Source organism: Myripristis murdjan, chromosome 12 (assembly GCF_902150065.1).
Source record: "Myripristis murdjan chromosome 12, fMyrMur1.1, whole genome shotgun sequence".
Classification (NCBI taxonomy): Eukaryota; Metazoa; Chordata; class Actinopteri; order Holocentriformes; family Holocentridae; genus Myripristis; species Myripristis murdjan.
In genome coordinates this window covers 24,891,828-24,917,533 of record NC_043991.1, presented here as the reverse complement: position 1 = coordinate 24,917,533, position 25,706 = coordinate 24,891,828, and the positions used below count along the sequence as shown (strand labels likewise).

Genomic DNA, 25,706 nt, shown 5'->3' with positions numbered 1-25,706 from the left:
TTGTGGGTGTGGGATCCACTGGCAGAATAGGGAGAGGGCTGACCAGAGAACTGAGGCATTCCTCTGGTTGTTATTGTAAGATTGGAGAAGTATGACATTCTTTCATGCTTGACAGTATTTTGGTACACAGCCATTAATGTTTTGAGGTTATTGTAAGACACACAAAATTTGTCCTTTTTCCATTGTTGGTCACTGAGCCAAGGTTAAGCCATTCTCTCTTTCAAGCAATGGAGTCGAGGATTGCTGTGCAAGTGGAATTAAAATTCGGAACTAATTAATCTGCGCTAATTAGAGCTCGTTCAGAAACACAGTGTGAGATGGACTTCTCTGATAACAGCCAACAGAATATGTCAGCTATGTTGGAGTCAGTTATAAGCAAGAGTGCAACTTGAGAGAGGGCTGAGGAACAGGAGGGGGGAACAGGACCTCCCAACACGCAGCTTTGTGATCAGACCAACAAACATCAACAATTTGGGTGAATATGCAACATTAGGCAGGTGGAGTCATGGAGCTCTTGCTGCTGGCCAGAGTTTTGAAGGTCCACACAGAGGTGCTGTCGAGGTATTTGAAGTTTGCTTACCGTTGTGTGACAGTTCTTCCACTAGGAGTCATGAATGTACAGGGAAAATTTGAAAAAATTAATACAGAGTGATTGGAGTTATCACATTCCCCAGTTTTAATTTTTTGGAGGTTGAGGCAAATCCATAATTTCCCCTAGACCTTCTTTTTGGGGATATCATTAGGGTAACAAGGAAATGGCATGCTTTATTTCATTTTTCCTTTTTTTATGCTGCTGCAGCAAAAAAGAGTGACATTTTAACACCTTTCAAGCAGGCATGCATCATGTGGATGCAGCTGCATGTGATGTGTAGTGTTTTGGTTTGTGAGGGAAAGTGATAAGTAAAATAATATACAGTTCATGTATTTTATACTGTATGTGTGACTTGGCATGTGTGACTTCGCTCCCTGGCAGCTGCTCCTTAGAGGCTCTCGTTCCCCAGTCTACCACCTCTCCTGGAACTCTTCCATTTCCCCACCAAAGCTCCAGCCATCCCTGTGTTATCAGTCCCTGCTCCCCCCTCAGTCCCACCAACCTTTGAGCCTACCACTTTGATCCTAGAGGATTTTACAGTTAGGGATGTCTCCGTGCCCCTGGCAACCATCTGAATCTTACAGCAGAGACTCCCTGTTCTGAACGGCCACCTAAACCTATCATTGCTCATTCTGCCACTTTGGCACTAGCAACTTCTGCTGCTGGCAGTCTGAACTCAGATTGGATTTTAGGTAACTAATTTCTTTCTCTATAATCTAACATTATAATGAATATTCTTAGTGTTAGGTTATGAATTTATTATGGCTACCAATCTTGATTAAAAAAGAAAAAAAAAATCTCTGAATCCTAGCCGAGTCAGGCAGACACTGAGCTTCTGTTGTGTACTTCTCCCCCACAGTTAGGTCTATCTCAAATAATGTCAATTCATAGGCCTCAGGGAAAGGTAGAGTTGTTTTATTAAGACAGCTACGTCTTTATATTTAAGCATTACTATTACTATTGGAAGCATTACTACTTTTGAACTTTTGATCTTAGGCAACATCTGACCTGACCCAGCTCTCCAGATCTTGGCTTTTCAAATGGTTTGCCTCCTAGTAGTGTTTATATAGATGTTGGTGTGATTGATCACATAATGTTTAGCACTGTGCTGCCAGAGCCCCGGGTTTTTAATGCTGCTTCTTCTGCCAGTTCCCCGTAGCCTTGGCCCTCTGCATTTCAGATGCAGCCCTCTTTAAATATTGAAGTTTTAAAGGTTTAAATAACTTAAACTGTATTTTTTTTCTAACACACAGGCCAGACCAAATAGTTGCTGCTCTTAAGCTTGTAAAGCCTGAACATACCTCTCTGCCTTAACTAAGGATATTTCTGCCTTAAAGAGAGACTGCTACAAGGCAGTGCAGATAGATGTAGATGATCTTAAATTTAGATAAAAATGTTGGATCACAATTGCTTTCAGACTTTATAACTACCACATAACACAGTAACAGTAACACACACACACACACACTCCCAATTTTATTAATGGGTGATGATTTTAGCCCCCACAGTAGCCATTTCACTGTAGTGAGACCATTTTTTTAAAAACTTGATGTCACTGTATAAAATGATCTATTGTGACCACTGGGATAATCACAGCTCCATGAGACTTTACAACCACAAACTAGAGACCTAAGGAATTCACAGGACATATGGTTTTCCAAAGTATATTTACAATAAACGTGGTGTTTCTGAGCAACTTCCACAACAAAATGCTTGCCATCCAATTGCTGAAAAATGAATTTCTTGCAGAAATCTCCACGTCAAAAGTTTTTGACAGCAAATCAAAGCATGAAGTTCATGGTGTCCTTAAGTGGTATTTTATGAAGGATTCTGACATTTTTTGTCAATTCTTGAGTGGTCTAAAATCATTACATTTTATGCCAAATCTATATAACAAAAACTGCTGCAACAATGTATGACACATAAGTTAACATGGTAATGGCTACCATATGCTCCTGTCATTATGTTCCACCCCTTATTCAGTCTAAATAAAAGCATAAAAAATAGGCGCCTAACCAAAACACAAGGTTTATTACTGATTTATGGTAATAGTAATATAACACACAGTGCTGAGCTGCATCTCATATTAATCTTCAGGTTCCCAGTTTTTGGATGTGTATTCCACTTCAATTTGGCATTTACTCCTGAGGGTGGAGTGTGTGTGTGTGTGTGTGTGTGTGTGTGTGTGTGTGTGTGTGTGTGTGTGACCACAGCTGTTGGTGGGCTCAGTTACTTCTCTTGAAGAAACATAGGAATTTGTTAAGAGTCCCTGTTGGTGGTGGATGCTTTATACTTATACTTGGTCTTCTTTTTCTGATCTGCCTCCTTGTCCTCCCTCTGGGTTGGGGATTGGCCCCCAAAAAGCCTTCCCATGAACCTCCACATTTTGGACTTGCACATTTTTTTTTTTTTTTTTTGCTGTAGTTGCACTGCTCTTATCCACCATGTCAGTGATCCTTGCCAGCACACCGGCCTCTCTCTCAGCCCACTCATGTTGTTTCTCCTTGATGGCCTGCTCAGGAAGCAGGTCCTCTCCTCCTGCTGCTGGACAAGCTGGCCCTGCTGTTGTTTCTCCTTGCAGCTTGTCCTCACAATCGGCTTACTGTAGCCGAGCCTGCTGGTCAACCAGGTACCTCTCCTGCACCTTCTGGGCTTCACCTTTCTCTTTAAAGAGGGTGTCCTCCAGCTGTTTCACTCTGTGGTTCCTCTCGCTGAGGTCTTACTTCATGAGCTCCAGCCTAAGGTTGAGGATCGCTGCCTCAGAAGTGACTGCACCTTCTTTTTGGGGATTGCTTCCTTAAGCTCCTTCATCTCTTGGTGAAGGGCCTCCCTCTCTTCCTCAAAGGTCTTGATTGTGGAGGCCTGCTGTTCCACAACACTGAGAGCTCTCTGCAGCTCTAGCTAGAGCCCTTCAATTCTTTTCTGTGCACTTTGGCTATTCTGGCAGGGAGCTTCTTCCTTATCCTTCTCAATGGCATTCACCTTCACAGCTGTTGCACTGCGACTCAGTGTGACATCCGTCAGCGCTGCTGCAAACACTGGAACACCTTTATTATGAAGATGTATAGGCTATGGTCCACACTCTTCACATTCCCTGTGAGTGTGTTAAAAACATATATTTCAAGTCCTGTATTACAATGGTCTTACTAAAACATAATTGCTTTCATAATGGTAAAGATAAAAAAAAAAAAAGATTATTTTATTACAGTTCACTTTATCAGATGGTATAGATTATATCCATCGCCTATTCAAAAGAGAGTGTTAGGCCCTGGGGAGCACTGATCATGTAGTTGTAAATAAGAATTTATTTTGTTGCTGTCAATGGAAAATTAATGGGTGTTTTCTCAGTAATGAGTACAACCGGTAGGGGCGCTAGTTATGAACTTCCGCCCTTCGTCCCGCCCACTTCATGATTGACAGCGGCGCTGTCCGGCAAGTCGATCCATCCTACCGTTCATTCTCAGGCCGGGTAGATCCCCAGCAACAACGCTGTGAACGGTAGAGTGCATGAAGCTTGGGCTTTACAATCGCCATCCATCCTTTAAAGACAAGCAGTTTTGTGGAAACATATCATCGTCGCTGATCAGAAGATACACTAAGTCGGTAAATCGGTGAGTTGTGAATTTGTTTGGCTGTGTCTTTTAGCGATATTCTCTCAATCTCCCCCGACTACCCCGTTTTATTGTTGCTTTGTTCTGGGCAGCAGCCATTTTTAATCGCCTTGTCCTACATTTTCAGCGCCGTCTTCAGACGTACTGAAAGCCAAAAAAGGTGGAAAATTAGTACACGGGTCTGAACATTTTGCACAGATTTCCACAGAACAAAATACATAGTTATGTCACACAGTAATGTATATATGTATACTGATATAGGCCCGACTGTGCGGTTTGTTTGTGGGATTTCTAGGCTGGAACTTCACCGGGATCGCTGTTTGGCTAGTTTTCGAACAAGCTGCGGCTGCGTTAACAGTCAAAGCTAATGCTAACTTACGTCAGTTTGTTATGTGTCTGATATTACGAAGTAATATAAAAGTATTAATTTATTTTGTACGACATCTTGTAAACCCAAGTCGTGAAATTCTGCCCTACACGACCATTAGCAACTCCATGTTTACATAGCCTAGCCAGTTTTCTTCACTAGCAAATGTAACTGACGCCAAGGAAGGGTCCTTGTTGACGTTTGTCTTCTACCATTTAAACTAACGCTGGGTAATATCCGCAGCCTGCTATCTGACCTTAACCCCACCATTTTTTCTCTTATAATTTTAGCTCAGATTATGTGTTTTCGTAGCTATGAACTGGCGAGTGTCAGTTTCATGTGCTGGAATTATCATTAGCGTATGAGGCAACAGCCAGTTACTACTATGCTAGGGAGGTCAAACGTGATTCTGCGGTTTCTAAAAATCTGCGTTATAACTCTATACTCTTTTTTTCTTTTTTCTTTTTTGAGGGCGACGTTATTTTCCATCTTTTTTCCTGATAACGAATAAGACGGAAAACTGGGTCCGAGTCAAGGGGAAAAACAGCTGCAGTAACGTTAGCTTCTTTATCATTCACAATGTAACTTGGTGTTTTTGGTAGAAAAATCTAAGGTTTTTGCCAAGTCAACCCAGGCTGTTGTCACGTTGGAAAACATCTGCTTTGATACATAGTTGAGCCGCTATTGATCGACGGGTATTTTGTGTTAAGAGCCCCATTTCAAACGCCTATGCGGAGCTTTGACCGAGCGACCCCCGAGACGTTACGGATCGTCTGGTGATCGGCTTGAATGATATTTGTTTGCATGTGCCAGTGGGTTCTCAAAAACAGCAGTGATAGAGGGCCCAGCTCTACAAACCAGGAAATAACAATTTAGCTGACTTAGTGTCTCATTGTTTACAAGATCAAATTGTTATTTACAGGTATACACTTAACGCCCCTGTTACCTTCAAATTTACTGACATTTTTTATCAACTGGGGTCAGTTTGACACCAGAAATTTAAACCTCCAGAAAATGATTAAAAGAAAAATTGTAACCCCAGTTTATGTGTCAGGTACTATATATTTGTTGTTTACTACCTAAATAGCCCTTTAACCCCCCCCCACCCACACACATACACACACACACACACACACACACACACACAGCACACCCCTTATGCAAGTTTTTCTCTCCCAAATGTCACACTTATCATTAATGGTTCTGGCACCACTACAGGTGTGGTTCTGTTTAGTTAGAGCCATAAAGCAGAGGGAAGTTTTTTGATGCTTACAAATGGCATGTTATAGTTGCTCAGGGTCATCCAAAACAACTAAAATACATGTGTGTAAAATGTTTCTATTCCTTATATGTTATATCCAGCCTGGGGTCCAATAGACCACAGAGAAACACCGATTTGTACAAAATGTACACAGGACATTGAAAACATATCACCATGTTAATTTTATGTTTACCTATTTGTCCCTATTAAATTATGAAAAGCCATTAAATATGAAGCAGAAAAATGATGTTAATCATGAATTTAGAGATGTTAAACATTGAAACATCAGTAACATGTTTGGTGTCCAGAGAAGCAGCAATTCTGCTACCGATTGCCATTAACTGGCTAATTTAGGTAAGTTTAGTAGTGGATTTTATGGTCTTCCTCAGTTCGACCTCCCAGCCCCTCTTTCTTGTGGCCGTGATGGTGAGCTGTGCTGGTAAACCTTAAAGATGGGCCATTACATTTACAAACACCCCATTGGCAAGGTTTATCCCTTATTTGTACCTTTTTTCACAGTCAGTTGTTTTTTCTACTGTGAATTTACTGTATTTCATAGCTTAAATTTGCAGGGTGTGTCAATAGATTTTAAGACTTTTTTCCTCTTGTTTAATTTACTTAGATATTTTGAAACTTAAAAGTAGACTAGTGCAAGACACTCAAGGTTTTTCTCAGCAGTTGACAAGCATAGATAGCAATACTTGAATATTGAGCTTCTTTTCACCCCAAACTATCATTTTATTGTGCCTTGTATGCATATAAAAAGCATGTCTAACTTAAAGCTAAATTATACTTTTATGTTACAATGCTACCATAGCCATGCTGTCTGTGACTGGCTCCTGCATAGCCCACAGGGACTGCTGGTGTAGGTTATGTGCACCTCTATGAAAATGTTAGATGTGTAGTGTGACGCAAGAAAGCAAGGGCTGTGATTGGTCTGCTAGACAGCTCTGCACTAAAATGTTTTTCTAGTGAAGGCAATGGGATCAGGTTGAAGATTGATAACTGTCTCTCTTTAACTGGCTTGTATACTGACAGGGTTTACAAATGTGTTATGATGTTGCCAGCCCATCTCCAAATCATAGAGTGGAGGAATCTACTAAATTCATGGTGAGAAATATCCCAAAACATTGCTCGGGACACCACCAGTGGTCTGAGAGTGTGCTGTCTGTTTCAGTTAATGTTAACTTGATTGTTTCTCTTTTTATTTGTGATTTCATTAGTGCTGAATTTAAAAAACTTGACACTGCTGTCCAGTATTTCAGCGATCTGCGCAGTGTTCACACAGACTGTCCAACTCAACTGTAAGTGCTCACGCCAGCATAGGCCACTACAGCGTAGCTACTGCAACATGTCAGTGCAGGAGTATAACTTACCCTTTATGAGGTCCATCTGTGTCTAGAGAGGTCAATCCAGCAGCTGAGGAAAAACATGAAAATCGTGCAGAACCATGCACAAATCAGGTGACGGGTGTGCACCATTTGTCTTTTGCTTGCAAACTGTGGAAGAAAATGAGTCTCAAACACAATACTGAAACCACGTGCGCACAGACAAAATGAGGTTTTATTTATTTAATTATTTTTTTGAAAATACACATTTAGCGGCTTATTTGTGCCAGAACACAGTTCTGAATAACTCAGTGTATAGAAGCAGTGCAGGTTCAATAGTTGAAAAGTTTCTGCTGGCTATCTCTGCCACAATAAACAATGTACAGAAGGCCACAGTGGCCAGAATTTTTCTGGCTGTTGAAGACTTAAGGCAGAGCAGCCTTGTTCCAAGGATGACCGGTGGTGCAACACTCTTCTCATACAGACAGTGACTTTAATATTTCATGTAACCGTAAGTCGCTTCAAATATTACAATACAGCTGGCAGCTGGGAGTGAGTTTGCTAATTGTTTAGCAGTGGAGATAAAGGAGGAGTTGCTGTGGTGCCATGATGTACAGCAAAAGTGACTTCTGTACAAAAATATAATACACTTTGTTAATTATGTCCCTTTGAATCATTTAACAGTGACTACAATAACTTATCGTGGCCTGAAATAAAATTACTGTACACACTTTGTTTTGATGAGGGTTTTTTTTTGGAACAGTCTTAAGTGGGTTGTTGGAAAAGGAGGTGGCAGTGCACGCAGGGTGGTGTTTTCAGCAGTGACAACTGTGGCAACCAGTTTATTTAGCTTTTTTTCAGTTACATTGCTCTAGTTAAGGAAAAAATCTTTTCCACATTTCCACCATGAAAATGGTTCACATAATGCAGGCTATTTGAGCAGAGAAATGATTCTTTAAGGACATTGTTAAAGGAACTCAAATGAACCCTTCACAAATTTTGGCACTAACTTTGCCACCCAACAGAACAAATAGGATACGTTTTCTCTCTGAGATTTTCTTTAGGTTTATGATCTCTGCCCATATTATGTCCCACCACGACATCCTGTTTCAGCAAATACATAAACTTAATGAAGAAAGAGTGACAGGTCATGAATTTAAACAGAAAACACAAACTTTTAGTAAGTGGGCTAGGCAATAGTCTGATTTTTATAATAATAATGACTGAGGATGGATTAGAGAGTCGAAGTGAAGACACTGTCAATGTCTTAAAGCAAGTAAAAATATAGAAACACAGTTAAGTTAGCAAATGCAGACTGCTTTTGCGCCGCCTGTAATGTCAAGCAACTTATCTGTTGTGTGGTTTCCCACTAATGCAGGGGTGTCAAACTGGTGCATTGGAGGGCCGAGAGGCTGCAGGTTTTCATTCCAACCGAGAACTCCACCAGGTGATTTCACTGATTAGTTCATTCTCTCTGCTTGGAGGCGGGGTAATCAGTGAAATCACCTGGTGGAGTTTTGGGTTGGAATGAAAACCTGCAGCCTCTCGGCCCTCCATGGCACCAGTTTGACACCCCTGCACTAATGTATCAAACTGTGGTGGCAATCTGATTTCTGCCACCACTGTTTCGGTCCTTGTTTTAGTGGTCTACCTGGTCATAAACATGTTACTCATGTCTGCTTTGCAGAAGTTTTCTGCCTTTTGTGGGAAATGGTCGGATTTCATTGAGTGTCGACAGTTCTTGTAATTAAATGTTTTGTGAGTCGGTATCTGTCTCAGTTTAAACTGTTTGAGTTGAGTTTGCTTGCTCTCCTTTTTGAGATTTTAAACTTGGCACATGACTGAAAGAAGAGAATGTCCAATGTGTAAATGTTCAGTTGAACTTAAGAATGTAATGATGGATGATGGCATCGGCTATTAGTAATGGAATCAATCTATTGGCGATATGTACATTCTTCTTGATGGTAGAACATTTTTTTCCCAAGCAGCAAATGTGGAGTGACATTTCCTTAATCAACTGTGCATATTTCCCTCCTATATAAAGCCTGTATTTCTTTTTCCTGACACCACTTTACACTCTGCTGTCAGGAACTGTCAGACACAGATTGCAGGTATACCTGCTGACTTTTTGGTGATAGTCACTCTTTTTTTTTTTTTTTAAGGATTATCCCTTAAAAATATAGTGGACAGTTTGACACCTTTTGTCGAAGCCTTGTTTTTGCCTATGTTATTGGAACTGGAGAGAGTGTCGCCGATACCCCCAATAGCGGCGGGTGCTGGGGACACAGTACAATGATGATGATTATATAAACATTTCCTAGATGAAATTATCACACTGACATTGTGTCTAAGTGTTACACCCAAAGTCCTCTATGACATACATTGGGGGTTGGCCAATGCAGAATGTGATGATGACTGGTTGATGGGATGATGTATGTAGTCACCCAGCCTTTGCACCGTTGCAGCAGTTCTTGGTTGCTGTGGTGTGTTGGATCACTTTTAGTGCATTCTCAGTGCAGTGTCCAGCATAACATGTTTTCTCCACTGGCCCTCTCTGCCAGTCGATCAGTTTCGCCCCCTTAATTCTGGTTATTTTTTCATTGTATACTCAATACGTACAACAGTGAAGTTCCCTTTAGATTTGGTTGTTTTCCTTTAGTTATAGATAATTAATGTTGATATATCACACAAAGAAGCAAAATATAAAATTAGACACATAATGAGCAGTAAATGAATGGTTTATAAATGTACTGTAGGTTTCTCTATATTTTGTGTAAAGCCAGAGATTTTAGAACATGTAGGGAGAAGAGAAAAGAATTTATCAGAAGAACGTTTTAGCAAATATGAATGACCTTGAAAAATACGGTTAGGCTTTTTGGAAGCTCTCTCTCGATGTTTGGCTGATGTACCCCTTGCGTATTATTGATTATTTATTAACCAATAACAGGATTCAAACACATTGCTGGGTATCCAGTAAGACAGAGAGATGGAGTTGAATTTCAGAATGTCAGAATGTCAGCTTTTCTCATGCTGATTTTCATTTACGAAAATCAGTTTCCTGTTGGTTATCACAGCTGTCAATCAACTACAGTGGTTGTCCAATGTAGTTACACCTAGCAGCAGTTGGTACACATGTACTTCGTTAACTTCTCATCCATTCATGGGAAAACAGGAGACGTTAATTTGTTCAGGTGCTGGAAATAACCCAGTATTGTGCATTTAAAAACATGCGAGGGTTCAGTTCTCGTCATTTGCATGTAATATGACTGCAGCTGCATGTCGGGTGAAATACGGGATTTGTTGTTATGATTAATAACCTAGTTGTTGCTAGCTTGCTGTTGATGGCAGCTCTCTTGAAACCTGTAATGTTAATCATATGCGTCACTCCAAGCCCCTTCTGTCTGCATCTGCGAACCACTTGTCCTTTACATGGAGTCATGGAGTTGGACTGCTTCATGTCTGGACCCTCCAGGCTAATGAATTGTACAAATATATGACAGTCGCTAGCTTCTGCCAAGGAGTATTGTTGCTTACGCGAAAGTAGAAAGCCACTCTTTCTTTTCGTAGCTTCCTATGTTTCTTTAGCAGATTTTGTTTTCAAGTACCAGTGGCTTTAAGTATGATGGATGAATGACACTAGGATGGGAAACAATGTGTTTAAAGGGACTTCAATCATAACTCTGATCGGCTGCTACTGGCCAGTCAGTTTGCCCTGCATAGACTTGTACTGGCCCCAGGCCATCAGGCCGTGAGTTATGTTGGACACTGCAATGTGAGTGTAAGATACAACTAATTAGGCAAAAATTTTGCAACATTAAAAATCCTCATCTTAATTTCGGTTAAGGATTAGATATACAGTCTTTGTACTGTCTGAAAGGAACTCTATTCCTGATGGGACGCAACTGCACAGCATTTTTTCTGATCGAATATATGCTCCAATCCACCAGCATGTACTCGTTTTGTAGGTGTATTGTTTTCTTTTTACACCTCTTTTTTACGTCACTATGCATATGCATGGTGGTGTGACCGTTCAGTAGAGTGGGTCATGCTGTTTTGTTTCCACCTGGCTTTTGTTTCCCAAGCACTGAGACATGACACGGTACCAGGACCAATACCTTGATTCTGCTCCAAAAAAAAATCATTCCTAGATATCACAGGCAGTGGGCACCCCACACCCAGAGCAGTGAAGCGTTGCACAGCAGTATTGGGCAAGTCCCAAATAACTTAAAATGTTGAATATATGTATATACAGACCCCTAAACAAAACATAGTACATAAAACATAATGATTGATTTGTTTGTCAGGTCAAAGTAGTGGTAGTTAACATTTTATGACTAACAGATTAGTGATCTTAAGCGAATATTGCATCCGTAGCATGTTACAGTGATGTCAGTAGTTACAAGTATGCTCACCTTCATATTCCATTCATCATCGATATAATGGCAGGTTACCGTAATGTTGGACTGTGTTGAGGGTGATGTCCAGCAACTGGTTGTCAGTGCCACATACTGGATGGATGATAGATCATGTTTAGCTGGCTTTCCACTGTCGTGCCAATGGGCAGGTGTGCTAGTGTGTGCCAAGGCCAGATGTGTTTCCATTGTCACTTCCTGTCTTTTATCGTGCCACGGTGGGACTATATTGCAACCAGTTTCCAGGTACTAATGGCCAACTGAATAACTATGGACCAGAAAGGGCAAACTGAGGTCTGAGGTGGAGTTAAAGGTCATAGGCAGGGTTTACCTGACTTTGGGCGGCGAGATGGTTGCAGCTGGTACAGATGTCCACATGTCAGCACGGCAGCTTGCCTTTGTAGCAGAAAAGTAATGGAGAAAAGAAAAAATTGAGAACAACCAGTAGTCCTGGTCAAACGAGGACATGTGGGCGCTAATCACTATCTGGGCAGAGGATAATGTCCATCGTCAGATCAGTGGTATTTCGGCAGTGGTGGTAATCTAACACGCAATGGGACAGGTCCGCCAAAAACTGAAAAAACTGAAGTCTCCATACAAGGCATTTAAAGCAGTCCACTCCGCAGTAGTTAGTCGCTTCCTACTTCCTACTGCGTGCATGGGTGGTATGTGTGACATTCACTCTGAGGCTGCATGTGATGGGCAGGTTATGGGGCAAGACTGCGGTGTTATTGGCATGACAGTGGAAACGCAGATGATTTTTTGTTCTTGCGGGTTGAGGCAGAGGGCCCATTAGACAGTCTGCCTCGAAGATAGCCCGAGAACACGGTGGCATGACAGTGGAAAGCCGGCTTTTGATCACTAACATACAGTCATGGTATAGTTTCCTGCCATAAGCCTTTAGTGGTTCGGGTGGAGGTAAACTGGATGTGGTGCTTCCATCTCAGATGATGAAGCATTGATGCTGTATTTTTTACTTAATTTCTATTTGACACACTTAACATTTTATTGTTGTGCTTGCTGTTGTGTACTTGACATAGAACTTTGTTTTCCTTGTTTCCCCACAGAATCTAAAGGCACTAGGGAAGAGGCGCAAAGAAAAATTTCCATACTCGATGACATTACATCGCAATGTCCGATCGTTTGGGGCAAATAACCAAGTCCAAGGATGGGAAAAGCAAGTATTCTTCACTCAGCCTATTTGACAAGTACAAGGGAAAATCAATAGAAACTCAGAAAACCACAGGTAAGATGACCTGCTGTGTGGGCTCCTTTGCCTATAATTAAAATTGTTTCCATGGAGAGCTTTAATTTAGTATTTGATTGGTATTTACCAAGTTGTACATACTCAGTTTTGCAAAATCATGTGTTGGTTGGTCATACTTTCTCCATCACTCTCTCTTTCCATTACTAATGACTTAAACGTATATTCTCTAAATATTTCAATAATTCCCTCTGTCCCCAACCTCCTTCCATCTTTCATTTTTTTCCTCAGCAGTTCCGCGACATGGCTTACAGAGTCTTGGCAAAGTGGCCACAGCCCGGCGCATGCCCCCACCCGCTCACCTGCCGAGCCTGAAGTCTGAAAACAAAGGAAACGATCCCAACGTGATTATTGTGCCCAAAGACGGAACAGGATGGGCAAACAAGCAGGAACAACTAGATCAAAAGAGGTAAGAGGAGAAATTGCTGCAACACTGCAAGCTCAGGTCTCCAATATTTTGATTATAATAGAGTTCAGTTAAATTAACAAAGTTTGTTTTATATTCATTTTGGTTGCTGTGATGGGTTGAGCTGTCAGGTCTTACGGCTGGTTTTCCAATAATTAGGATTTAATGCTATAAGGGGGAAAATTGTTCGTAGTTCACTGCACCTATGATTCAGCACCATGCATCTTTTAAGTGCCATTGTGTCTGTGTTTACACAGACTAAATGAAAAGATTGGTCTTCTGTTGATGTACAAACTATTGATTGTTGAATTTTTGATGGGGTACTCAAATGTGTATCACAGCCATCAGAACTATACACATTAGACTAGATAACTTATGACACTTTTTTAATGGGCTTTTCTCCTAGGAGTGTTTCCCCTATACCATATACAGGGTGTCCACAAAGTCTCTTTACAATTTAAAAAATCTATTACAAAAGCAATTGATGAGATATGTTAATCAGATATGTTCTATGTACTCAGTGGTTATCACAGTTTTTAATCACATTGGACATCAACGACCTGAAGCAAAAGATCACTGATGCCATTGCCACCATTGATGAGACTATGCTACAGCAAACATGGCAAGAAATCCAGTACCGTCTTGATGTGCTTCGTGCAACTAATTGTGCCCATATAGAGGTGTATTAAATGAGACAAAAAAACTTCAGTATCTACTCTTCATTTTGTAATAATTTCCACAGATTTGTCTATTCATTTGCTTTTGTGATAAATTTGTTAAATTGTAAAGAGACTTTATGGACACCCTTTGTATGTGTCTGTGTGTATACACACATGAATGCCTGCCCCAGTAATGTCATGACTTCTTGGTGCTAGTTTGGTGTTTTTTCTCATAATATGCAACAGTTTGTATAAAATGATGATGACGTGTAATACAAGAGAATATGTTAGCACACCTCCTCAGCTAGTATTTCTTCAACTGACTTCTTGTTGCCCTATGCGTGTTGCAGTATGAGTGGCGATTAATAAATGTGTGGGAGGAAATACAAGCGACCAGTTGGACTAACCACAGCTTTTGCTGTCTTGCCTTACCCTCTGAAGTTAATTTTTTGAAGAGGTGCACATAAGCTACAACGGCAGGCTCTGTGCACTATCCAAATTTTGCATACCCTGCAGTTAAACAATTGAGGCATTTTGACACAGAATCATAAATTGCACACAAATCACAGCTGGATTGTTCTGATCAGGACTGTATGCCTCTTCACTGTGCAGGAGCCTTTCTGAGTACAATGCATGACAGTAGGAGAATTGCCCTGTATAAATACACTGTAAACTGTTTAGATTATGCGCCATCTCTGAGGTAACATCATTCCATCAGCCTCAGCCTTTTACTTTGTAGAAAAAAATGCAGATAGTTCAATCTACTTTTCAGTTTGAGGGTCGTCCAGTTTCCTCTTTACTTTTGCCACAAACTATCCTGCCTTAAAACAGTCATCTGTCTTTAGGTTTTTTCTCTGCCAGTATCATGACTTGTGATTTGCAGTAATTGAGAAAGCATATGGGACCTATGCATGCCTTTCTTGCTTGCTCTCTATTAAAAACAGTAAATTAAGCATAACAGAACAAACATGTAGGTGTGTGTTTGTGTGCTTCTTGGGGGATATGATGCAAATATGACTATCTACAGTATATTTTCTTTGTGTGTTTGAAATGTTGCCTGTTCAGAGAAGAGTAGACTCCAAAACTGTTGTTGCTAGAGTGTGAGCCACCAGCACAGCTTAGCTCTGCAGTCCTCATAGACCCAAGTGGTGTTGCAGAAAAATAAACCGGAATCTTAAATGAATGAAATGGCAGAAAATGATGCGCATCTCTCGTCCATTTCCTGTGCTGTGTCTGCGCCTGGTGTACCCTGGTACCAGGTGTAATCAGTGGCTGCAGATCTGCACTGAGGCATGCTTCATTGTTGCAATCAAACTGTGCCCAGTAGGCTTTGTCCATAAGCTGTTCATCTGGTGTTCTTCTGCATATTTTGTCATTTCATGTATTGTGTGTTTTAACATCTTATTCTTAAATTAAGAATTAAGTTAGTAGTTAGTACTACCAACAACTACAACTGCAGCAAACTACTAACAACTGCTGTTAGTGCAGCATTGGTATGTTAAAGTGATTTGGTTTGTAGTAATTTGCTTACTCTTTGCTGCCTAAGATTAGCTCATCTAACTTCTCATCGTAATCCCACAGTTGATTTTCTTATTTAATGTTGAATATTGTCTTTATCATCCACCAAGATTTGGGAATACCTAAAAGCTAGTAACTGCAAAAAACTCCTTTTTTTTTTTTTTTTTGCAATAGTACAGCATTTTCCTTAGTATAAAGATACTATCTGAACCATGGTAAGACCAGTCAAGTTTCGTGTAAATATATCATTTGCCGGAACTAGCACAATGTTGTCATAGTGTCATAGAGTTGATGATGATGAAATTGCCAGCTAGCTAGTTCTTTGCTAGCCTTCATCCCCTCTGATGTGTTACATCAGTAAAATAATCCTTGGCATGCGGTGCTAACAAGCTAATGGTTACTATTATCACCATTTACTGAGCCTAGCAGAGGATAACAGACACAGTTGAAGAGTCAGTCAAATGGGGGGTGGGGAGAATAAAAACTGAGGTCATGTTCTGATTGGCTCACTCCAGTGTAGGTGTGAAAGTAGCTTTTAATCTGCAGCAAAACCAATCATTTGAGTCAGCAGAAATTGAATGACATACCACTTTCAGAATTTCCTGATGTTTTCTAACAGTAAAGAAGATTTTCATTGAAATTACATATGTCTGTCGCTACCCGATCTGCATGTCCCTCCTTATCAGCACTGAGCATGTGCAGCTATCAACAGAGATGGGACAGAAGCAGAATGTCTCACTTGTTAGCTACTTTATCAACTGGAAAAAAATGTGCTTAATTCAGAAGCTATATTACATGCAGTTATTACGGTAAAAATTAAAGTAACAATTGAAATTGTGTGCTGCATTCAGTCCTCAGTTTTTTCAGAGTTTGCTTGTCCAACAGTGTATATATGAACATACATATAACACTACTGCAAAATATGAACAGCATGCATGATGAGAGTTGAGTTGATTAGACTTGATGATGAAAGCAGCTAACATGTTAGACATCTCACATTTATCCCATCTCTGTTGACAGCTGCATATGTGCAGTACCGATCAGACAAGATGTATTGATTGGGTAGCGAAACCATATCTTTAAGAGTTAAATGCTGTTTGATAGAAATGCTCTGACTAATTTTACATGGTCATCAAAATAAAGTGTTACTTATCTTGGGGTAATGTGGTCAGATTCACCTGTTAATTTGCATTACCTAAAAAAAAATTCTGTATCACCATAGATGATATAGGAGTTGAATACAGTTATGAATACAGTTTTGGGGTGGCTCCCTGTGGATCATCTAGTAGAGTGTGTACCAGTAAGGCTAATCCTGCATATCATCGCTTGTGATGGCCCTTTCAGAAAAATAATTAATTCTCATGACAATGACAATTGTCATGACAGATCATTGCTGTGCTCAGTGCTGTTTAGAGAACTAATCTGTCTGTGCATGTCAGTCTAGAGCACTGACATGTGCTTTCTGTGCCCTAATATGGTATCTCTGGCTCTAGAATCACTGAACTCTGCTTTGATTAACTTCACAAAGAGTCCCAAGGAGCGCAACTGAGAATAACTTTTATTTCTTTCCCCAGTTCTATTGCATCAATAGCACAGCTGCCGGAGTTGCAGCCGCAGCTGGCTTTACAGAAATCTGTCTCCAATCTTCAGAAGCCCTCACCAGTAGCCAGCCAGGAGGTGTGTATGTGTAGTGTTTCGTCGTATGCTGTACAGATTTCCTTAGGTCTTCAAATGTTGTAGTTAAATAGAATTGATGTATAATTCAGTTATTCTCAATGTGAGGTAACTCCAAAACTGATACGACCTAGATTGAAAATCATCAGAATTATTGTTGAATTCATGCCATACATCCAAAGTAAAATGAAAGGCAATGTGTAGGCCGAGGGGAAAAAAACTCATTCTGTGTCTGGGTGTGGCCCTGAATGCAGCTTTATGATTATGACCTTGATTTTCTCCATCGTTTTCACAGAGCACAAACACAGGTGGACCAAAGCAATGGGCCCAGCTAAATGGAAAGGCAGTAGAGCAAGATGGTGAGTCATGTGAGATTAATAAATGATTGAGCGTGCGATGCATTGAAAATTAAATGACACTGATAGTTATTCTACTATTGGGGGTAATTATGCTGTCCTTATTGTCACTCTTGTCTGTTTTTGGCATGTACTGCAACAACACGCTTCTGTTTACATGCATCTGATTAACCATTTCTCTCTGCCACTTGTTTCCATGACAACGGCAGGTTCAAGGGCCTCAAACCGACTTCAGCCCTTCTCTCACGAGGAATTTCCCACGCTGAAGGCAGCTGGGGAACAGGACAGGGCTGGCAAGGAAAGAAGCGCCTTCGATCCGTCGTATGGGCCCGGACCAAGCCTCCGCCCCCAGAGTATGTTTCTTTTTTTTCCCTCTCTTGCCTCCAAACTCTCATGGATTAGCAGGGAGACTCACAGAATTGACAAAGATCTTCAGGAAGGAAATTCAGCTGTCAGAATCAATGTTTTCTCCTTCTGTAAGCAAGCAAACCTAGATGTAATCCATTAAGACTGACTGACTGGATGATTGGAGAGCAAAGTTATGTTGTGAGCCAGTTTATGCAGTCAAATGTCCACTTTGGAAGTGGAAGCTAATCCACCTTGATAGCTGGTTTAACCAGTGCAGCTCTGATGTAAGCTGAAGAATGCTAGCATGAGCCACAAAAACATTGTCATAGTGACAGCAATAGGGAAAAAGAGCCCACTCAGAATGAAACGTTTCTGTAGTTTCAGCGTGTTTTCACACCTGTATTCCATTTGCTGTGGTTTAAATTAGTGGAATAGTTCGATACTTAGTTGCATTGTTCATTTGCTTCGGTTTGGTTTTACATGGTAAAAAATTCAAACAAACCAAAACGGATCTACAAAAGCCATGTGCGAGTTGTCATCCCACTTACTGGTTAGGATCAGACAAATATCTCTTGGTTGAAAGGCTGGAAAAAGAATTATTTCTTCCGGCATGTTTTTTCATCTCTCACTTGGTTGTACACACACATTTGGCCAATACAATATCCAACATGGGTAAGGAGCGCCATCAGCAGCTGTGGCATTTCTTTATTATTGCCCTACTCATTTGAGATATTACCAATAATTTGCTTGTTTCTCCATTTCAACCCTTGCGTCATTTTTTTCCTGTCTTGCTAACTGCTAGTTGGTAGCGCTATCAATTTGTTTGGAGTATTGCTACTCAGACAGTTAACCGTTGCTCTCGAGCAGCTGTGCGGACTGACAGCAAAGCGTCCAGTGACCGAGGTTTCGCTCGTGTCAGTGGACAGTTGAACTTTGTTTCGGGACGCAAGTACTCGAGAGAGGGAATGAACTTCTGCTCGTAGCGAGAAGAGGTTTTGAATGACCAACAGCGCAGTGACAAGCCCTCTTACAGGGGGAGGGTCTCTGTCCCTCCTGTCACTGACACCTTAGTCCCAGTCAATCCTGGCTGGCAGAGTGCTATAGGAGCTTCTGATGAGGTCACGCCAAGGGCGTTCCCAATGTGAGACACGAAACGAATGCTATGAAAGAGAACTGACTTCAGGCAAGTGAAAAAAATCCTTAACGTTGAACCCTGCTGTTCAGTTTTGTTGGACTTAATAAGGCAGGTGTGAAAATGTCTATAGTGACAAGTTGTATGATGAGTTCAAAAGTAGGGTTTGGAAACTTGATTGTTCTTCAACCTAGTGTGCAGTAATTTGCCGTTCTTACCCTGTCAGATTCGAGGGGAGATATGCTCATGTCTTGCAGACAAGAGGACACAAAGATCAGAACAACTGAACAACTGAGGGAACCCATTGTTTTCTTGGACTTTGATAAAGAAAAATTGCAGGACTAAAAAGGCTACCATACTATACATTATCTGCAGACCAGAAAGCTTGACAAAGGAAACGCACGGCTAATTCAGTGTGACAGTGTTATAAGTACATTAAAAACTGAATGAAAGCTTTTGAGTTTTGATGTGAAAATAGTGATTAAGATGCACCTATATCAGTACAAATTTCTGTGCTGCCACATGCATCATTTCTTGATCTTGAACAATGTTAGAATACTGATAGAATGAAAATACACAGGCAAGTATGTGAGTATTTGATTTCTTACAGAATCTGTTCTAATTTGTTTTTTCCCCCCAAAATTTTCCCTCCTAACTGCAAGATGTGACGAGTTGGAGGGAGGGTGGTGGGAGGAACCTCCAACCCTCATCCCTGCCACTTGGCCTGCCAGCAGAGCCTGAGGGCAAGCTCAGTGCCCTGGGTGAGAGTGGCACCCCTCCAACCTCATCTCACCCCTCCTCTGCCACCAGTAACACCTCCTCTAGTGTGATAGCTCAGTCATCAGGCCCAGACCCCAAAGAGCCTTCCCTGCGACCGGCCCAGCCCATCCGCAGGACTACCGTCCCCACTGCCCTGCAGTACCAGCTTCACCACACCTCAACCGCTGTCTACCACGACATGCTGCCTGCATTTGTAAGTGCTAGTATTAGCTTATAGCAGAGACTCGAAAGGTACAATAGCTCCATATTCCTGTCTAATTCTTTGTGTTTCCACACCTTGAAGAAGGCACATGTGTTGAAACATGATGTGTTTTGTAGTATGTATCTATCCCTGTAGATAAGTCCTTTTAGTTTAAAAAGACCTTCTTTTAACTGACATATGTCTTGAGGTATTTAAAAAAAAAAAAAAAAAAAAAAAAAAAAAACAGTCTTGCATATTTGCTTGTACATAGTGTCTGGATATAATAAACTGTAGCAAAGAAATTTCTCTGTTTCTCCACTTTGACCATAATCAGCCATAACACAAATTTGACTAAATTGTCTTTTCTTGTGCTGTTTTCAGATGTGCTCCAAAGAGACACGTGAAACCCCAGGCACAGCAGACCATGCACCTACCACTGTGGTGGCCCCGGCCAGATTCGACAACAGACCTGCTTTTAGACAGAGCTATACGAGTCCTGATCTTGTCAAGTAAGTTTGTCTGCAGTGTGAGAACAGTTATTGCGTTAAGTAAGCAGATTGACCGAGAGGTTTGTGACTTCTGGCAATATCTTTCCACTCTCTGGTTGCAGTGGTGAAGTGAGAAGAGAGAACCGCTTTGTCCGTGCCCCGCCTCGTCTCTCTTCTCAACCCATCCGTCGACCTGGTGACAGACCGCCACGGCCGGCCATCATCAACCCTGAGGACCTGAAGGATCTGGATGAGCTGGACAATGACTGTGAGGATGGATGGGCTGGTCAGTGTTTTTTGTTTTTAAATTGATTGCACCCCCAGTACCCTTACTGTGAGACCAGACACAAGATCAGAGCATATTTAACATGATGTTGGTCAAGTGAGCCTGTATATATGCATGAAAAAAATTTAACAAGTAAGTAGTACTGTTATTCTGCCAGTTGATTAATTTCCTTGGTTTTCCAGGACTCCACGAAGAAGTGGATTATAGTGAGAAGCTCAAGTTCAGTGATGATGAAGACGACCACTCTGCAAGTGACAAAAACAAGATGTGGTGAGATCTCTCTCTCCTCAGCTCATTTCTGCTTTCTGTGAGCTCACACTCTACTTAATGTGAAAACACCCATTGTTTCTGTTTTAATTTTGATCAAAGGATCCCTGGTGTCATGCTGAAGAGTATTTTTTCTGTAAGGAGATGTGGTTATATCTGATATTCATAGAGCACTCTTGTGTTATTAGGGCGGAGTGGGAGAGAGAGAGAGAGAACCAGCGTGAGTGCCAGTCCTCCCTCAGCTCAGGTGAGGTAGCCTACTCCCAGGAGGGGCCTGAGGAGAGTTACTCCCACCATCATCACCATGAATCCCTGAGGAAGAATAACGGCAGACATCTCTCTACAGAGACCCAGGTAATGACACCAATATAACATTTTTCTACATGGATTCTTTTCTTTAGAGATTATGTTACTACATCATTATAGAAAAGTACATTAGCTTATTATTCATACTAAAAATACATACAGGCATGTTTATCCTTCTGTGATTGTAAAGAAAGGGGTAGAGCTACAGAGCACATGAAGAGCAGTAAGTCATTACACTCCCTCAAGTGAGAATGTCATTGTGATTTGGGACAGATGACCTTGGAGTAACCATAGTGATAGATGTCTGATTACTTCTAGTTGGCAAGTGAAAATGATGTGACAAAATCATATTAGAGAGTATGCCAGCCTTTTTTGTTTTCATATAAAACATGAATTTAAAGCATTCAGTCTAACCACATATCTAAAATAACACACATTCTCATGCTAATGTTTTTTTAAAGTAGGCTTAGCACATTCCTTCCCTAAATCTGTGGCAGCATTGTTTGGAAGAATACAGTCATTTAGTAGACCTCTTTTGCATAAATTCTGTATATTGCTTGAATCAGTTTATTTGTCCAGCACTTAAAGTGGTGAGAAATGCATAGAGTCTTAAGGATCAGTTATACTCCTATGTGGATGCATACATGGGACGCTGTGGACACCTCAAATGTGCAGTAGTTGTGTTTATAGTGGCTGTGCACACTTGTGCAGTCCCAAATTTTGGGTTGCATGCAGAGATCTGCGTGGACCCTCATGGCTTGAATACTTACTTGCTGGTAACACCGCTGCTGCTTGTGCCATTTGTTTTGTTTTGTTTTGTTTTTTGGATTCTTGCTGAAATGGTGCAGACTTAAGAGCTGCATTGTCTTTTCTTTTTTTTCTTTTTCATACATTCATATTCCAACAAATTACATACTCATCTTCTCTTTGATAAATCAAATTGTATACATTCCCCCTTTTGAGGTTCTTGTCCCATACAGTTACAGTTATATTCCTGTTCCTCATACATTCACATACTCACCCTTAGTCACACAGACAGGCAGACCGACAGACACACACTAATGTACACAGAGTTAAAAAAAAAAAAAAAAAAAGTAAAAAAAGACAGGGTTCCTTATATGTCATGGGTGCTGGGTGGTTTTGCGGCTTCACTTCTCTGCAAAGCTTCATAAATTGGGCTCCAAAATTTGTTAAATTGTTCCTCTTTGTTGCTGTCCTCCAATATTGTCTTTTCAATACTCATAATATTTCATTAATTTTTTTCCATTTGTAAATTGTAGGTGCCTCCTTATTTTTCCAGTTTTGCAGTATTAGCCTCTTCTAGAAGAATTACGAGAAAAGAATTTGCCATCCAGCAGGTTATCTTGTCTTCCCAACATTTTGAAAGAGACAAATCATTGGTGAAAATGCAACTCTGTGATTACAGATTCTTGCCATCCAACTTGCAATATTCCCTCAAGTCTTTCTAATCCTTTCACAGTACCAAATGCATGTATGAGAGAGTCTCTCTGTGTATCACATTTTAAACATCTATCTGAGGAACCTATGCCAATTTTATGAATTTTGTCTCTGCTATAGTAAATTCTTGTCATCAGATAATACTGAATTAGGTGGACATTTTCATTAAAGGTAATGTGCCATTTCAGGTTTGTGTCAGAACCAAATTTTACCTTAAATGGCCACTTTTGCTGAAAATACACACCAGAACAACACCTTCGAGTAGCTGGATTCTGTGTTTGCTCTCTAAATAGAAAGGTATACATAGAGACCAGTTCCCTGACTCCACCCCTGTTCCATCTCCAGGCCCAGCAGAAAAGCTTGGGGCCAAACATGGCCCACCAGGGCGAGTCCCTGGATGACCAGGACGAGCACCAGCGCCATTCTCAGACACAGGCTCCCACCAGGGCTAAGTATGTCTCAGCAGAGCTGTCGGAGGCTGTGGAGAGGGCCCGCAGGCGCCGGGAGGAGGAGGAAAGGCGTGCCCGTGAGGAGAGGCTGGCTGCCTGTGCTGAAAAACTCAAAAAACTGGATGAAAAGTTTGGGAAGGCTGAAAGGCAGTTGTCAAGGACAGAAGAAGGCCAAAAAGATGCAGAGGGCAAAGAACTTACACTGTCTCCAAACAGGGAACAGAGTAAAGCCCAGCAAGACAACTGGCAGTACAGTGCGAAAGGTACAAATTTACCAATTTACCAACCTAAACAAACAAAAACAAAAGCTAAGCATAGTTTTGAATCAAATCATTATTTTTTTCCAGATGCAAGCGAATGTCCCCCAGATAACTCCTCAGGCCATAACTACCGTGAGGAGTCTGGGTTCTCTGCCTATCGTAGCAGTGAGGATGATGGACAGGAACCCTCCTCCCCTTTGGGCGACTGCAGTGGACGTCACCCCTCCAAACCAATCCCACCCCGCTTTCAGAAGCAGTCACAGCACCACCAGCAGCAGGTGAGTGCAAACTGACGCCTTCTTGAACCCCCAGTGTCCTACTTCCAGCCTAATTTCTAAACAAATTATTAGTAGCTGCTTCATGAGAAGAGGGTTTCCAAGAGTTTAGTTGAGCAGGTGTTTGTCGAGACTAATATTACTACATTATTGACATGAGAGGCAAAAGGTTTTATGCATGGTGCTATGTAACATATTATCATAAATTATCTAGTGTTCATGCTAATGAGGATTTTTGGAATTGATGCGTTTGCATCAGTTCCATTTGCATCAATCAATCATTTGCATTGGGTAGATTTATAAAACTTTTAAGCTGCAAATCACAGAATGCAAAATAAAAATTTGGGGCATTTTGTTTTTAGTACTCCTATAAAAAAAATACAGAAATCACCAGTTGGAAAACTTAACACAGGAACACAGCATTAGCAGTGCTATATGCTGTAAGTGTTGCCAACACCAGACTATAATATCTATATACCTAGGCAAAATACACTACTCACAAAAAGTTAGGGATATTTGGCTTTTGGGTGAAATTTATGGAAAATATAAAAAGTTCACGCTACAGTGATATTATATCATGAAAGTAGGGCATTTAAGTAGAAGCATACACTGGTGATTTCCTCATCTCAAACAATTTCTTGAAACAAAAGCCAACAACAGTGGTGGATATACCACAACAAAAAATGTCAGTGTCAGTAACTTGTCATGTATCCTTGAGCATCAATTACAGCTTGACAACGACGTCTCATGCTGTTCACAAGTCGAGTTACTGTCTGCTTAGGCATGGCATCCCACTCTTCTTGAAGGGCGGCCCTCAGGACATTGAGGTTCTGGGGTACAGAGCTCCGAGCCTCTACGTGGCGACTCAGCTGATCCCATAGGTTTTCTATGGGATTCAGGTCTGGACAAAGTGCAGGCCACTCCATTTGAGGTACCCCAGTCTCCAGCAGCCGTTCCCTAATGATACGACCTCGATGAGCTGGAGCATCAAACACCTGATGTGAATTTTGCCGTTAAACTCCTTGTTAGAGAACAGCAACTTGCAAAAAGTACTGAAACATTGAACAGTTGGACATGGGCATTCAAAAGTTTACAGAAGGTCACATTAAGTTCACCTGTAAAGGTTATAATGCATTTTAGGTTCATCCTGAAATTTCACCCGAAAGCCGAATATCCCTAACTTTTTGTGAGTAGTGTAAGTGTAAGAGACCTAACATTTGATCATTTAATAGTTTCCTCATGAAGCAGTCTCAGTGATTTAAGTGTTTGTATGGACATGAGTAGAATAGATGCACATGGTTTAAATTGTACCAAAACAGCAGTGCCCATAACATAATGTTTATTAGGCATTATTAATTTCACAGTTAAGACAGCTTTTACATTTTGTAAACAAATGTGGAGTTGTATATATGATACATAATGTGATCAAGTATGCACTGGATGTCTATCCATTGTATTCCCTCCTCAGGAACAAGTATACAAGATGCAGCACTGGCAGCAGTCAGGACACCCTCCCTCCTCTGGGTCCAGCCATCCCCAGCGGGGTTACTATCCCCCACATGTTCTTGGGTTTGACCCCCGCTGGATGATGATGCCACCTTTCATGGATCCCCGCATGGCCCAGGGGAGATCTGTAGACTACTACCCTAATGCTGTCCACTCTTCAGGTGATCAGTAACTCAAGAAAAAAATGTTAAACATCTGAAATTAAATTAAACTATCTTAAGTTTTGCTATCTTGGATGAACACTTCACCTAGAACATTTTGTTAAACAGGAATGATGAAACCCATTATGCATCAAGACCACTTGAACAGTCCCGGTTCTGATGAGGGCTGCCACACCAGCATGCACCAGGAGAGAAGAGCCCCTTCCACTGAGCCTTATCCTATGTGGAATCAAGATGGTTACCCCTTGCGCAGTTTCACCCCACCCTACCAGAGACAGCATGAGAGCTCAGACAGTGGCCAGCCAGATGACAGGTTAGTTATCTGTTTAAAAATGTCAAAACTTGAGCTATTCACTTGTTG

The 25,706-nt window shown here is 41.1% G+C and overlaps 1 protein-coding gene across 3 annotated transcripts in view; it reads left to right on the top strand.

Moving 5' to 3' along the window:
• Window positions 1-4,044: 4,044 nt before the first annotated feature.
• prrc2b (proline-rich coiled-coil 2B) overlaps window positions 4,045-25,706 on the top strand; it is a 40,241-nt gene continuing 18,579 nt past the window's right edge. For 2 of the 3 annotated variants that reach the window (XM_030066090.1, XM_030066088.1), the window contains exons 1-15: window positions 4,045-4,203; window positions 12,639-12,817; window positions 13,067-13,244; window positions 16,993-17,095; window positions 17,388-17,451; window positions 17,658-17,801; window positions 19,591-19,901; window positions 20,271-20,398; window positions 20,500-20,663; window positions 20,846-20,933; window positions 21,119-21,284; window positions 23,040-23,406; window positions 23,491-23,681; window positions 25,147-25,345; window positions 25,454-25,658. In XM_030066090.1, the coding sequence (XP_029921950.1) occupies window positions 12,703-12,817; window positions 13,067-13,244; window positions 16,993-17,095; window positions 17,388-17,451; window positions 17,658-17,801; window positions 19,591-19,901; window positions 20,271-20,398; window positions 20,500-20,663; window positions 20,846-20,933; window positions 21,119-21,284; window positions 23,040-23,406; window positions 23,491-23,681; window positions 25,147-25,345; window positions 25,454-25,658 (2,423 nt within the window). In that variant the 5' untranslated portion in view covers window positions 4,045-4,203; window positions 12,639-12,702. The remainder of the gene's footprint in view (window positions 4,204-12,638; window positions 12,818-13,066; window positions 13,245-16,992; window positions 17,096-17,387; window positions 17,452-17,657; window positions 17,802-19,590; window positions 19,902-20,270; window positions 20,399-20,499; window positions 20,664-20,845; window positions 20,934-21,118; window positions 21,285-23,039; window positions 23,407-23,490; window positions 23,682-25,146; window positions 25,346-25,453; window positions 25,659-25,706) is intronic. The other variant, XM_030066089.1, reaches the window with a different exon arrangement.